Source organism: Vipera ursinii, assembly GCF_947247035.1.
Source record: "Vipera ursinii genome assembly, chromosome: 3".
Classification (NCBI taxonomy): Eukaryota; Metazoa; Chordata; class Lepidosauria; order Squamata; family Viperidae; genus Vipera; species Vipera ursinii.
In genome coordinates, this window is record NC_139516.1 from 53,037,208 (window position 1) to 53,053,535 (window position 16,328).

At 40.4% G+C, this 16,328-nt stretch overlaps 1 protein-coding gene across 2 annotated transcripts in view; it reads left to right on the forward strand.

Moving 5' to 3' along the window:
• The first annotated feature begins 3,732 nt into the window (after positions 1 to 3,732).
• STRIP1 (striatin interacting protein 1) overlaps positions 3,733 to 16,328 on the forward strand; it is a 28,876-nt gene continuing 16,280 nt past the window's right edge. The window contains exons 1-9 of one of the 2 annotated variants that reach the window (XM_083358659.1): positions 3,733 to 3,890; positions 5,108 to 5,177; positions 7,532 to 7,606; positions 8,479 to 8,613; positions 9,282 to 9,402; positions 10,843 to 10,905; positions 11,995 to 12,101; positions 13,607 to 13,734; positions 14,904 to 15,086. In XM_083358659.1, coding sequence (XP_083214785.1) covers positions 8,532 to 8,613; positions 9,282 to 9,402; positions 10,843 to 10,905; positions 11,995 to 12,101; positions 13,607 to 13,734; positions 14,904 to 15,086 — 684 coding nt within the window. In that variant the 5' untranslated portion in view covers positions 3,733 to 3,890; positions 5,108 to 5,177; positions 7,532 to 7,606; positions 8,479 to 8,531. Of the gene's footprint in view, positions 3,891 to 5,107; positions 5,178 to 7,531; positions 7,607 to 8,478; positions 8,614 to 9,281; positions 9,403 to 10,836; positions 10,906 to 11,994; positions 12,102 to 13,606; positions 13,735 to 14,903; positions 15,087 to 16,328 lie in introns of both variants that reach the window. The other variant, XM_083358660.1, reaches the window with a different exon arrangement.

Sequence of the window (16,328 nt, forward strand, 5' to 3'; positions counted from 1 at the left end):
TGCATTTCTATACCGCCCTTTCCCTGAGGACTCAGGGCGGTTTACAGGGAGTTAAAAATCAACCATACAAAAGTTAAAAACCAATTTAAAAAAGATTAAACCAACCCTGTACAGTTAAAAAAAAACCCCAATTAAAATAAATTTCTCCTCAGCCTGGGCCCGAGAGCTCAAAGAGCCAGGTCTTCAGGCCCCGGCGGAATGATTGGAGGTCGGGGGCAGTCCTCAGCTCCACTGGCAGCTGGTTCCAGAGGGCAGGCGCCCCCACTGAGAAGGCCCTATCCCTGGGTAACACCCGCCGGCAATCTCTTACCGGAGGGACCCTGAGCAGGCCCTCCCTGTGGGAGCGCACTGGGCGAAGGGCATTTGATGCCGGCAGCAGGTGTTCCCTCAAATACCCCGGACCCAGGCCATGTAGGGCTTTATAGGTGATAACCAGCACCTTGAATTTCACCTGGAGGGCAACCGGAAGCCAATGCAGCTCGCGGAGTAGAGGTGTTACATGGGAGTATCGGGAGACCCCCATTACAACTCGCGCGGCCGCATTCTGCACCAGTTGAAGCCTCCGAGTGGTCTTCAAGGGCAGCCCCATGTAGAGAGCGTTACAGTAGTCCAAACGGGAGGTCACAAGCGCATGAGTAACTGCATAGGGCATCTCGGTCCAGATAGGGATGCAACTGGCGCACCAGGCGAACCTGTGCAAAAGCCCCCCTGGTCACGGCTCCTATGTGATCTTCAAAATTGAGTCGTGAATCCAGGAGGACGCCCAAGTTGCGAGCCCTATCAACAGGGGGTAACACCTCACCCCCCATTGTTAGAGGTGGAATAACATGGTTAGCCCGAGATGCCGATATGCACGATATTTTTGTAACTATAGTGTAAATAAATCTCAGTTGACTGCAGTCCTATTTCTCTAAATATTCCTTCAGCATACTGACTTTATTCAACCTCTGGTGCTTTCATTTACCACCCCTTTGTCTGATGCTACACACATACTATTACAGCAGTGGTGGTAATATGTTCACACAGAATAGTGTTTCTGTATGTAAGCAATTTCCAGATGTGTAAAACTTGTAACTCCCAGATTTCTCCAATCAGCATTTTATTGCAAAGAATTCTGGGACTGTAAATTAATGCATCTGGAACTTGTCCAGATTGAAAAACAACTTAAACTATCCAAAGGAAACAGCCAGGATGTAGTCATATTGTAGCAGCCAGCAGCACTTTGTACATTTTATAAGCGAATTTTTCCAGTGTACATTTTGAACTGGAGACTAGCACATGGTAGCTAAAAAATACATACCAGTTTATTGACAAAGCTGGTGGCGAAGACAAATTTTAAGAGATAAATCAGCCATATTATCCCAAATTATATTTGCTGCAAGCCAAACAGATTATTCAGCAGGACGGTGAAGTAATATAGATTTGAAGAGCAAAATGTGATTTGGCAGGCAACATTCCAAAACTGTCAATGTATCTTCTTCCAAAGATGCCCACAAATCACATTTCAACTTTCAAATCCAGGTCACTGTATAGCCATATTTTATGGTACTGCTCCATTTTTTGGAACTTGAAATTTGATAATGTAGCCTTTTAAGAAGCACACATGAATAAATAAAAACTTACATCATCTGGTATACCTAAAGTTTGGCTTCCAGTAAGTTTCCATCTGCCTAGAAATATTATAAATGCTTAGTGTTAATAAAATATCTCATCACTTAATTTTGAATTGGGTGTTAACAGATGAATTAACTCTTCATAGCTGCAAAACGGAGTCGTGGCTAGGGGGGCATTTGCACAGATTCGTCTTATATACCAATTGCGCCCCTTTTGGACCGAGATGCCCTACGTACAGTCACCCACGCACTCGTCACCTCCCGTATTGATTACTGTAATGCTCTCTACATGGGGATGCCCTTGAAGACCACCCGGAGGCTTCAGCTGGTGCAGAATGCAGCTGCACGGGTTGTGATGGGAGCACTCCGATACTCCCATATTACACCCCTCCTGCGTGAGCTGCATTGGCTACCAGTTGCCCTCCGGGTGAGATTTAAGGTGCTGGTACTTACCTTTAAAGCCCTACATGGCTTAGGCCCGGGATACTTGCAGCACCATCTGCTGCCGGGAACAAATTCCCATCGTCCAGTACGCTCACACAGAGAAGGCCTCCTCAGGGTACCGTCAGCTAGGCAATGTCGGCTGGCGACCCCCAGGGGGAGGGCCTTCTCTGTGGGAGCGCCAGCCCTGTGGAATCAGCTCCCCCCTGAGCTTCGGATGGCCTCAAAACACTCCTGTTCCACCAGGCTGACCTGGACTGACAGGCATTTTAATTAATTTATATTTAGAATTTTTAATTTATTTTTTAATTCTTTAATTTTAATTTATTGCACAGATGATTTCAATTTTATTTTTATCTTGATTTCTGTACTTATTATATGTTTTGTTGTTAGCCGCCCTGAGTCCTTCGGGAGATAGGGCGGGATATAAATCCCATCAATCAATCAATCAATCAATCAATAAAATAAAAGGCACAAAATTTTGAGCTCCGTTAAGGCTTACATTTTTACATTTAATCAGAAAATACTTTTTCTACTAATATATGTATAATATTTCTCTTGGTGTGTATCAGCCCAATTTCAAATACCACGTTCACACTGAATACTCACCTACTTAGAAAACCATTTGTGTTCGGCTTGTTATATTTTAATAGGGCTCCTGTATTAAACCCAGATAAGCGTTAGGTAGCAGCAAAAAGGGCTTGGATTTTATTTACTCCAGATATTGGCCGTCCCAATTTATACAGGACCTAAGGCTTCGCTCCCCTGGCAAATGTCATTATAACAAGATATTTTAAGTAATACAATAAACGGTAAAAAAAAATTTTTTAACAAGGCTACATGGACCAACCAACCTTACTATATTTCTGTTGCATACTACCACTTTTTAAGGTAAATCTGCACGTCTGCCTGGATTGCAAAAATCCACACGGCCACGAGATTGCAAGGGTTAACTTCCAACGGTCATTCGGATTCTTGCAACCCAGAGCTTGTAATTCGACTTCATTTCAGCAGAACAACGGCAGGTCCAAAGATTTAGTTGACTACATTCATAAGCTAATGCGGGATACCCGCAACAATGTCACTTAAAAGGCTCTGCGAACCACAGAAGGGTAGGTCTAAACAGCTAGAACAGTTAGAACAATTAATCAGTGGAACAACCTGCCTCCAGAAGCGGTGAATGCTCCAACACTGGAGGTTTTTAAGAAGAGACTGGACAGCCATTTGCCTGAAATGGTATAGGGCAGGGGTCGGCAACCTCGGCTCTTTTATGACTCGTGGACTTCAACTCCCAGAATTCCTGAGCCAGCAAAGCTGGCTCAGGAATTCTGGGAGTTGAAGTCACGAGTCATAAAAGAGCCGAGGTTGCCGACCCCTGGTATAGGGTTTCCTGCCTGAGCAGGGGGTTGGACTAGATGACCTCCAAGGTCCCTTCCAACTTTACTATTATGATTATTATTAGCTCGGCGTTAGGCGCGAGGCACCTAAGATGACTTCCGCATTCGTTCCGCGTTCTCTCCTACACTACTACAGTTCCTTAAAACAGATTGCAGCAACGCTCAAGATGGCACCTTGACAAAGCCGCCCCCTCAACCGCCGCGCTCAAGATGGTGACGTTTCCTCTGAGATTCCCGCGCCGCGCCTCTCACTTGACGCGAGAGCTGCCGGCCCGTCGTGATGGAGCCGGGCGGCGGCGGTGGCGGCGGCGGTCCGGGCTTGCTCATTGTCAATAACAAACAACGGAGCGGAGGACTTGGACTCACCACGACGACACCCCCGCCGCCGGCAGGAGGGAAGGGCCGGGAGCCTAATCGTAACCAACGTAAAGACTCGGAGGTTAGGCGGAGCGGGCGGGCGGGGAGGGGAGGCGGCACGGACTTGCCCACCCGCCTCTTGGGGATGATGCCAGGGAGACGGTAGCTACCCTCCCCGCCGCCGGAGTGATTTGATTTGGCGGTGGCCTCTGAGTCTCTTAAGGGGTTGCGAAGGGCGAACAGGATCGCTTTGAGAGTCCTCGTTCTGCTGGCGGGCGTGGGGTTTTTATCATCAGTTCTCCGCCTCTCTTTCAAAGGCCCCTCAGCCTCCTCAGCCTCCGCACAAGTTTTGTCCCTTCTTCGCTCAGACTAAAGCAGGGGTCTTCAAACTTGGCCCTTTTATGACTTGTGGACTTCAACTCCCAGAGTTCCTCAGCCAGGCATGCTGGCTGAGGAATTCTGGGAGTTGAAGTCCACAAGTCATAAAAGGGCCAAGTTTGAAGACCCCTGGACTAAAGGCTTGACCAGGTAGCCCCCCTAGAACAGGGTTCCCCAAGCCGGGCAACTTTAAGATGAGCGGACTTCCAATTCCCAGAATGCCAAGATTGGGAAACACCGCACTAGAGTTTGGTTTGTCGGTCTGACCTGCTTCAATACACTACAGAGCTCTCTTCCTTAAAGGAAAAAAAAAAAGCTCTATCCTAATTGTCTAAATCAGCGTTTCCCAGCATAGCTGGCTGGGGAATTCTGGGAGTTGAAGTCCACGCATCTTCAAGTTCCTAAGGTTGGGAAACGCTGGTCTAAATAACAGAATGTCAAGAATTTGTAGTTCTATCGTAAATAATATTGTACTGAAATGACAATGTATCAAGATGCGTAACAGCACAATAAAAAGGGGGGGGAAATACAATGAAAAAATAGCTCTCCCCTCAGTCTCTGGGTGTAAGTAGTTTACAAGGGGAGGGAGGGTGAAGAATGAAAGTCTTCATCTGGAAATAGCCTATTAAAATTAGTGGGTTTGGTTTTGAGGATAGAGTAGCACCGTAGAGCCTGCAGAGGATGTTTGTTCTGGCAAGCCTAAATGGGGCATAAGTGACTGAGCAAAGTAGCAAATCGCCTTGGGGGAGAGTAAAAAATAAAGACTGGAGGTTTTTGGTTTTGAGCTGTGCTCCACTCCTAGTGAAAGTACTCCTTGTGTACATATGAGTTAGCATGGTAACAGTGAAACTATATGGGGAAGGTTTAGTTTACTTTAATTTTTTTTTGTGGAAAACAATTTAGTTAAGCTTCTTCTTCCAGGGCTATTCAGAATCACCCGATTTTGAGTTTGAATATGCAGATGCCGACAAGTGGACCGCTGAGCTCTCAGGTAAAGCAGGAATTGCTTGAGCTCCTTTGCTTATATCTGTATAACACAAAAGTTAAAGCAGTTACAATTTGTAGTGCTCAATAGGCTTCAGATTCAAAGTGAACAAGGTTAGGCATGCTTGTAAGCAGCTGTCAGCAACTGAGTAAACCAAGCATTATTTCCTGAATCACGGTGCAGCTCAGAGTGACTGACAGGTGCAGCAGGAATGTGCTGTCCACTCCTTTGAACCTGAAATGCAATGTAGACTATTAATTTCCACTGCCAGTTTCATGTTACTAGTTAATTTTGCATAATTTTTTTATGAGGACTGTTTTATAAAGTTTTGGTGAAGAAATATCATTCACATGAAAGTTTTCATTTGTCATTTCTTTCGTATAGGTAATCCTCAACTTACAACTGGTTGCTTAATCATCACCAAAGTTATGACAGACTTTAAAAAAGGTTTCTTACAACCTGCTGCAATCCCCATGGTCACATAATCACACTTTGGGCACTTAGTAATCTGCTCGCATTTATGACTGATTGCAGCATCCCATGGTCACATGATGTGATCTGCACAATTATTTTTGTCATTTTCCAGCAAAAGCCCATTGAATATGCTGGATTTGCATAATTCCTTTAACAACTATGTAATTCACTTAAAGATCAATCACTTTACGATTGTTGTAAAACCAGTTGTAATACTGAGTCTGGTGCCTTGACCTTTAACTGTAGTAGCCACAACCTAATTCTGGGCTTCTTTGTGATTGTAAGTCAAGGACTACCTGTGTGATTTAGGTTGTACAAACTGTCAAGTCCCTTCTCTTCTTTGTTTTTCAACTTCAGCAAAGGCTCTTAATCACCACTACTAAATATTTCTGCTTCTCAGTATTAGTCAACTTTCTAAATAGTGGTCAGTTTGTCAATATTCTGTGATATCCTGTGAATTGCTGGTGGGAGATCATCTGAACGGTTCCTCTTTAACCCCATGCTGTTTGGGGAATCCCCATAACTTCATTAAGATTGTCTTCTTAGTAAAAGAAAAGATTTCTATCATACTATTTTGAATCTAGCCTTATTTTATAGTACTTTCATAAAAGGGAAATATAATCAGTACACAGTTAAGAATTAGATCTGAATATTTAAACTGTTATTAAAGTTTGGCTGTTAACCAACATGTGAAGACCTTGTTTAAAAAAAGCCAACACAGTGCTAGGCTGCATTAACAGAGGGATAGAATCACGATCACGTGAAGTACTAATACCACTTTACAATGCTTTGGTAAGGCCACACCTGGAATACTGCATCCAGTTTTGGTCACCACGATGTAAAAAAGATGTTGAGACTCTAGAAAGGGTACAGAGAAGAGCAACAAAGATGATTGGGGGACTGGAGGCTAAAACATATAGGGAACGGTTGCTGGAATTGGGTATGTGTAGTTTAACTAAGAGAAGGGCGAGGGGTGACATGATAGCAGTGTTCCAATATCTCAGGGGCTGCCACAAAGAAGAGGGAGTCAAACTATTCTCCAAAGAACCTGAAGGCAGGACAAGAAGCAACGGATGGAAACTAATCAAGGAGAGAAGCAACTTAGAACTAAGGAGAATCTTCCTGACAGTTAGAACAATTAACCAGTGGAACAACCTGGCTCCAGAAGTGGTGAATTCTCCAACACTGGAAGTTTTTAAGAAGAGACTGGACAGCCATTTGTCTGAAATGGTATAGGGTTTCCTGCCTGAGCGGGGGGTTGGACTAAATGACCTCCAAGGTCGCTTCCAACTTATTATTATTAAAATCTGTTTTCAAATAATCTTTGTGTTACCTGTGGTGGATTACCATCTTCTTTTCCTGCTTGCTTGTCGGGTGTTGGAACAGAGTTGTCTGGGATGATGCACCCTACTTGAGCCTAATTAAGCTTGGTAAAACTAAACTTTGACATCAGTTGAAGATGGCAAATTATCTTTCAATGCTAAACTCTTAAAATGGATAGACGTGTATAAAATGAACTGCCAAGAGTCCCTTCTATTTGAAATAAAGGTCTAGTGCACAGGTCTGCAACCTGCGGCTCCGGAGCCGTCTGCTGCGGCTCCCAGTCTTCTGCCATGTGCAGTCCCCCCGAAAAAAAAGTGGGACTAAAAAAGTTCAACCAATCAATTCAAATATGCAGGGTAGGTGCATATCTTGCCTTGGCTCCACTCTTCAGTCAAACCCTGTTCTGCGCATGTGCGCATGTAGGTGCATGCGCACACATTTTTTGCGGCTCCCAGTTTATCCTTTTGTGAGGGAACCGGTTCCGAGTGGCTCTTTCACTGTTTAAGGTTGCTGACCCCTGGTCTAGTGTTATAAAGTAATGAGCTTTTGTTCCCTCTTTGCAGAACTGTACAGTTATACTGAAGGTCCTGAATTCCAACTCAATAGAAAATGCTTTGAGGAAGATTTTAGGCTGCATGGTAAGACTAATTACTTTTTCCTCCTTGAAATGTCCTGTAGGCTTAGTCTGTATATACTGTATTTGAAATGGGATGAAACAACAGAAAGTTGATTATTTTAGTATCAAGTATGGTTGTTTTTTTCCATTTTCATGAATCTTTCACTTTATTTTAGCAAAATCTTAATACATTTGTGTTTTAAATAAATCATAACAAGCTCCAAAATTTGGGGAAATTCAGTGAGTAAATAAATAGATAAATAAAATGGCTGTACCAGCATGGAATGCTTATTGTTATTTGTGTGTATGTGTGAAAAGGTTTGGCATTTCTGAAGCTGAACTATCATCTACTACAGATTTTTGTGATCTGTAATGTTTAGGGTGGGATAGAGGTTTCTTTTTTGTTATGATTTGATGTTAAAACTTTGCAATAATATGAATGGCATATTCATTAGTTTGATAATGTAAAATTGGATCAGGTCAAATCTTGAATGACCTGGCTTCATAGCTTCTGGCCATGTTTACACATTATAAATTTTGTCAGTAGCACTAAAAATAGTCTAGCCCAAGGTTTAGCAACATAAGATCTTGTAATACCATAAAATAAAGTCTGAAGCTGTCCAAAATTAAAATAAAAATCTAATTTTATTAATTACAGTTGGCCAGAATTTTGTAAGGTCACAGAATTTTGTAACATAAGTAAAATGTTGTAACATTTCATTAATGTTACATAAGCTTTTGAGATCTTGGAGGAAATAGCTGAAAGCGCATAAGATTACAACCACTTTTTAAAGGCTATTGCACAACATTATATTTTTTATTGCTGCAAATAGTTACTTTTTTGAAGAAAGGAGTCAAAGCTATGTTGTAATTTCAAATACCTTGTATTTCTAGTGTTGGATAAAAAGTGGACAGAACTGGACACTAAACAACATCATACTCATGCTATGAGACTTCTTGATGGCCTTGAGGTCACAGCTCGGGAGAAACGGCTCAGGGTAGCTCGAGCCATCCTCTATGTTGCACAAGGTATGCTTGTATCTTTCAGAGAAACTGCTTAGTCTTAAATACCTACTAATTGTGATATTTTAGAAGATTTTTTCATACCAATATTTCCTTTCAATAATAAAGAAATGCTAACAAAAATCAGCAAAACTTATTTATTGGTATTTACCCTAAATATAGAAGAATTTATACTTCCATTCAGCATAATAACAGAATTACTGGACCAATTTCATTTTTATTCACAGACTTTAGAACTGGATTCTAGAAATACAGTCATAAGCCTAAAGTAATGAAAACTGATCTTTGTGCCTCAACTTTGGGTGCAAAAAGACGCTTCAATTTTTTAATGCAAAACTCTGTGATTTCTAGTTAGTTACATAATAATTAACCTAAATGATTATCTTGCTTTAATCTCAACATAGGTTCATCTGTATATTGTCCGTGGGGAGTCAGTATAATGAAAACTTCTCAACCCTCATATTTTATTACCTAATTCTATAACCAATTTCCACTTTGGTCCTAGAAATGGCTTGAAATGGCTGGGATTCCACATACTTTTGGAAAATTGATACCATAACTTCTGTGTTGATATTTTACATTTATTTTATTATTTGAATGTTGTACTTTCTCTACTTTTCAGTGTGATCTAACAAGGGCAATCTTTTGTGAAATGAATCATATTTTTATTTCAGGCACATTTGATGAGTGTAGTTCAGAAGCTGAGGTTCAGTTTTGGATGCGATACAACATTTTTCTTCTGCTTGAAGTTGGGACATTTAATGCTTTGGTGGAGCTTTTGAACATGGAGATTGAGTGAGTTTCCTGTTATGACACTGGGGCCTCTGAAAAGAGTGCAGGCTGTTTAGATAGCCTAATTATGATCTGCCTCCTCATGATATATATTTTTACACCTTATGAAGGAAACAGATGCCAAACTTAACCTGTTATTTGTTCATCCAGTTTTATCTATTTCATAGAAAATTACTTATTTGATACCATAATCAGAGTATAATTTTAAAAAATGCACCATGTTTTCCCGAAAATAAGACCCGGTCTTATATTTTTTTTAGCCTCCAAAAGAGGCAGTAGGTCTTACTTTCAGGGATGTCATTTTTTTTTCTCACCTCGTAGTGGCGGCATTGACAGCCCCATCTAGCATGAGCCCGTGTGGCTGCTGGCCCACTTCTGTGACCGCATAGCTCGCCACACCGTGCCACTGCCATGAGGCAAGGCAGTGGGGGGGGGAAGCTGCCCCAAGCACCCCATAAGCACCCAAACACTTTTTGCCCAAAGGGAGACTGGAACCTTTGTCTGTTTGCAAATGGAGCAGTTGGAAACTGAGGCCCTCTGGGTGAAAAGTGTTTGGGCTCCTATGGGGCGCTCAAACACTTTTTGCCTGGAAGGATACTGTAAGATTTGTCTGCTTGCAAATGGGATGGTTGGAAATGGAGCGAATGCCTCAGTTTCCAAGCGCCACATTTGCAAGCAGAACAAACTTCCAGTCTCCCTCTGGGTGAAAAGTGCACAGTGGGTCCGTATCATCTGCCTCGCCAGCTAGAAACCAATCTGGACTAATTAAAAATTCTGTTGAAATAAATATGCGTGCATGTCTTTTGAGAGGAAGTAAAGGCTGAAAACAGACACAAAAAATGCAGGTAATCCTCAGGTTACAATCACTTATTCACTGATCGTAGTTATGATGTTGCTGAATGAGGGATCCTTGTGCTTTACAATCATCACTTCGCTTAGCAGTGGAATTTCTGGTCCCAATTGCCATCATAATCCAGAGATTTCCTGTATAGTTTTGAACAGGGAGATGTATGCGGTCTTATTTAATTTCTGGAAGAGATAATCTGTGGGTTCTGTCATACGCATGTCTGGAACTGAGCTGATAGTTTACTACAGAATGAGGACGTGTAAACAATTTTAATGCGGTTACTCAGAGCCTTGTTTTTGCATTAGTAGGACTAAACAAGTTCCTAACTGATTATTCAAAAAGTAACTAGAAGTTGCTCCTGAATTTGTAGTAGTTTCATACTATGGAGTAAATGAGTTTTCTCTCAATGGATCCCTTTTAGGTAATCAAATTAACAACTACATTGGGTAACTGCTGTTGGATAAGAGAGGGAATTAGAAGAGGGTGAATGCCCACGGTATCCATGCCATTGTTTGTCTAATATCCAATGTGATGTTAGTTTCAGAAGGTGGTGTGATCTAGAAAGCAGAAATTTCTTTCTCTTTTTCTAGCAACAGTGCTGCCTGTAGCAGTGCAGTGAGGAAGCCTGCTATCTCCCTGGCTGACAGCACGGATTTGAGGTGAGTAATCGCATATCAGTAATCGCACTATCAATAAACTGAGATTTTTTTTTTGTTTTGTTATAATAACTTGTATTGGTAAAGATAGTCTACGTTTTTTGCTCCATGTTGGATTGATATGTTCTTATTAATAAAAACTGATTTTCAAATTGACATAACTTATTGCATGCCTTTATTGGGGCAGTCAAGAGGAGAAATAGAATAAGGTCAGATGCTGATAGAACATGCTTAAGGTGAATATTGTATACTATGATACATCAATATCTCCTCATCTGTGGATTCACTATGACTTTGTAACAGTTCAGTCTCCCAGAAGACACTGCAAAGCTTTAAATCACACAGCTTAGTGCAGGGGTAGGCAACCTCGGTTCTTTTATGACTCATGGATTTCAACTCCCAGAATTCCTGAGTCAGCATAGCTGACTCAGGAATTCTGGGAGTTGAAGTCCATGAGTCATAAAAGAGCCGAGGTTGCCTACCCCTGGCTTAGTGAATTCTACTCCTGAGCCTCATTTTTATAGGCATCGAATCTCCCCAAACCACCAAATATAAGTGGTGTATTTTCCTAGCATTCTTGGTGGGAAACCAGCAGGAATGGTTGTGTTTAACCCTCCAACATTTTTTTACATAGCTCACACACTTAACGTTAAAATTTTTGCCACTATTTAGATGAAAAAAATGGATCACATTCAAGCTGTGACTTCTTCAGAGACATTGTTATATCCATTGTAGCCATCGGTCAGCCACTGCCCATTTAAAAAGGCAATCTTAATTTTTTTTAAAAAAACAAACCCTACCACTAGGTTTGCATAGGAACCTTTTCTGTAAAGAGTGTATTTTTCTTAGAAAAGCATAGGTTGCTAAGCAACAGCAGTCCTGAAAATAATGACATGACCAAAAATAAAATGTTTAGCTATTATTACCCTCAAATTTGTTATTTCAAATGTAACATCTTTTTGCCTCGGTATCATCCATGGAAACATTATAAGGGATGGCTCATTTACTTATTGTTTTGTAAAGTAGCTTTCAGTGAAGCAAAAAATAATGTCAGGAATTTCTCCTTCTAACCTGTTCACTCTTTGATTGCAGGGTGCTTCTGAACATTATGTACCTTATTCTGGAGACTGTCCGTCAGGACTGTGAAGGAGATAAGCCTGAATGGAAGATAATGAGACAGACCTTCAGAGCTGAGCTAGGTATGTCTTCTTGTTCATGATTCAGAAGTAAGTAGCATTTGCTCAAAAAGATAAGATTTATTTTGCTGTAAGAAAAAAAAACATGCTAATATGAGAAATAACTTTTTTTTCTTTTGTGCTAATCGGTGCTGCCAGATAGTCAGAGTCAGTATCCTCCTACTGTTAATACAACCGGTCTTTATTCCTAAGATCTCAGCAGAAGATTGCTACTATTACATCTCTCCTTTTCCATTGCCCTTCACAGTCACTATCGTTGTTGCCTACCCTGCTTGTCTCAGCCCCACCCCAACTCCACCCACCAGGCATTCTTCTCATTTGGACTGTGTGCAGAGAAAAAGCCATTGACATCCATTATTACCTCAAAGCTTCTCTCCCTCCTCCTCCTCCCCGATGGGATTTCAGGAGAGTGAAGTGATGTACAAAATTTGGTAGTTTTCAAGAGGAAAGTCCCAGGAAATTTTGACACACCCCCCCCTTCAGACATCATTGAAGCTTCAATACTAAGGCTACTATACGACTAGTATATCCAGAACACCTTTAAAGACTGCCCAATATACAGTGTAGTCTTCCATATGCCTTCTCACAGATCAGTGTTATTGAGTTAGGGGAGATTTACTACAGGTAAGCATGTTTAATCTGCAGCAGAACCTGGGCTTTAACCTTCTTGAACAATTAGCTAAGGAAATTTAGCTAAACACCATAGCTTATTTCTCATATCAAGCTAAACCATTGCTAACTCTCAATTATTTATTTAATAAATAAATGTAACTTATTTGTTGAATAAACTATAGCTAGCGGATAACATAATGCACTGAACCAGAATCAAAACATTATAACTTTGCACAATGTGTAAAGCCAATCCATATGGCTTTTTAAAAAATCTGGCTTGCTTTTAATCCTAATTTTCTTACAGGGAGCTGAGGTCCAGATTTGCATATGTAGCACAGAAACATCTAATTCTGAGTTTTGATGTTAGCATCTATCTTCTAGCTTCCTGTGGAGCATTATTTCACACATTTGAGATCAGAGTGAAGAAAGCAGATAAGGAGACACGTTTTTCCATGAGGCCTTGATTCATTCCAGTCCCCAGAATTATTGTGTCCGCTGTAGTGGGCAAGATGGGGAAAATAGTATAGTGATGATGCAAGTCCCACTCTTTTCTATATGCAAAACCACCTCCCACATATAGCTGCTGCTGCTGCATGCGCTCATAAATCAAGAATAAGGGTAGCAAGAATAAGGATAGCAGGATGAACCCTAATGCATGAAGAATGATTATATTAATTACATTATTGGAGTTAAATGAATGCCATCATTGTAAATAAGAATTTATTATTTAACTGGACTAAACTGTGTTCAACAACACAGAATGAGCAGAAATTACTATGAAAAATGTGGCAAATCACCTGGAAGCTTCATTGGGCTGATAGTAGAAAATGATGTTACAAATGGAAAAATTCAAGGGTTTCATGTAACATGTTTGTTACCAACACATTGCTTTTCAGGGGCCCCTCTATATAACAACGAGCCATTTTCTGTGATGCTTTTTGGCATGGTGACCAAATTCTGCAGTGGCCATGCTCCACACTTTCCTATGAAGAAAGTTTTGCTGCTGCTCTGGAAGACTGTCCTGGTAAGAGACTCCTGTTTCCAAATATGTGATGCTTGTAACAGGTTGCTTCTAATATACAGAATCTAAACTGGATTGGTTTGTTGTTGTTTATTGTTTATATAAAGGAATTTGTTTGGCCACCCAACTCTCAAAAATGTGACTCTTAAATGGCATGCAATAATAAAAACAAAATTACTATGTCCCCAATGACAAAAACAACCAATTTGTTAATAGCTGTAGAATGGTGATTGGTACAATGCTAAACTGATGGCAATATTGTACTTTAAAGTTAAGGAACATACTTAGGTCTCAAGTTCTAGTCCCCACCATGAGCACAAAACTAGCAGTCACTTTCAACTGTAGAAAGGATGCAAGGGCAAACCATTTCTGGAAAACATTGCCAAAGAAATTGCAGGGACTTGTTCAGGCAGTCTCTGAGAATCTTAACATATTTGAATGGAAGAAAAAAAAATACTCACCTTCCTTCTTAGCTCTCCACAGCCACCATGCTGGCACCTCTGATCTCTTGGCAATTTGCAGTTCAGCTGTCTGCTGGAAAATGCTATCACACTGTTGCAAAAAACTTACCCATGTAATAGTTTTTATTTTCCAAGCACTAATATATTTTTTGACAGACTGCTGGAGAGCTCTTTTCCATATTGTAGTAGTTAAGCTGTTAAGGGCAGAGGGAAAGCCTCATTCCTTCATTATTGCTAACTATTTTATTTCAGTTGCTGCCTTTCCAGGAACTCTGCTCATTAACAGACAGGAAGCATACACTGTAATCTAAATCCTTGGGTGGGAGGTTCTTCCCATACAAGATTCTTTAAAAGTTAAATGGAAAGGGGATTGTGAAGCAGATTGAGAATTACCTACAGCTCTTTAGACAGAGAAGTTGGTTGTTCTGGAACCAATTCTGAAAAGATCAGCCATTCCATTATTTCAATTTTTAATGTCTTCATATTTAAGAACACATAGTTATTTCTAAAATTGTCTAGAAAACCAGAACGCTGGGGACAAATTAATTTTTAAGTGAATTACTACAATACATAACTGAACAAGAGTACACATCATAAAAGTATTTTAGAATTACACAAAAAATACACAGGTGTTGACCCGTCACTAGCTGACTGGCATCTGAGGAGTAAATTACAAGATCACAAGTTCAGTATGTTTACTATCCTTTATAGTGTACCCTTGGAGGATTTGAGGAGCTTCAGGATATGAAAGCAGAGAAACGAGAGATGCTGGGTCTTCCCCCACTTCCTGAGGATAGCATAAAAGTGATCCGCAACATGAGAGCTGCATCACCTCCAGCATCGGCTTCAGATCTGATTGAGCAGCAGCAGAAACGGGGTCGACGGGAACACAAGGTGAATTTTTAGAACTGTAGGATTTAGTAACTTCTGGGGGAGGTATGGTGAACTGAAAGACTTCTGGGGGAGGTCTGGCAAGCTTTTGTAGAGCCACCAACCGCAGCAAAGACCAAGAAGCTCCCTCTGGATAAGGAGAGGATGGGAGATCATCCACTTATGCTCCAAATTCTCATGAGGAGACCACAGGATAGTGGTTTTGTGCCTAGAGATGTCAGGATCAGTCATCTTTCTCATAGCTGCAGTAGAACCTTTTAGACAACACTGAAATCTGACTTTCTTAATAGATAATCTCTGAAATTATCTGTTAACTATCTTAAAGCTGTTAGAGTTCTTCAGAATAACAGGATTGAAGTCTTCATCATGTGAGTTTATCTTCCACTCTGAATAAAAGAAATATTAATTACAAACATAAGAACTGAGAGAATTTGAAATAAATAGCAAAAAACTAAATATTTTTTTTAATCAAATTAAGAAAGTTATACATGGACTGAGAGTCCATACAATAGATCTGAAGACCTATTTATTTGAACAAGCCAGCCTGGCCTGATGGGGGATGTGTTGGGGTTTTTTATTGTGGTTTTTTACATTATTATTTATTGTTTTAGCTTGGGCTTTGTATTTAATTCTCTTTTTAACTTTTGTACCTTGTATTTTATATGTGCCCTGTTCACTGCCCCGAGTCCTTCGGGAGAAGGGCGGTATACAAATATAATAAACTATAAACTAAACTATAAATTTGGAATATTGATGTTTACTATAAGATTTTAGAATTAAATATAAAAAATAAACAGCTACTTAAGGGAAACTGACTTATTTGGCTCTCTTGGCAATTGCATGTCATCACAAAACATAGTGATGATTTTAGAAACTGGATATTAGAGGGGATTAAAAATTGAAGTAGAAAAACACACACACAAGGCTTATGTCAATTAATAATGGGACTTACAAAATGATACAAAACATAACATCAAAAGTATTAAAGGAGATTTTTGAAGAATGGAGCCAGAGATTAGTAACTACAGTATCCACACTGTCAGTAATAATGTCTGCTTACATTACAAAAGATAATGAAGATATGACAGATGTAGAACAAATTTTATCTTAGCAAACTACAAAAAGTACAGAGTGTGGAATTACAAATGACAGACCAAGAAAAGAATTTGGAAAAGGACACTTTCCTGGATATGCAAAGGAAACTAGGCATATTGAAGCCCTGAAGAAAACTGCAATGGGATAAAG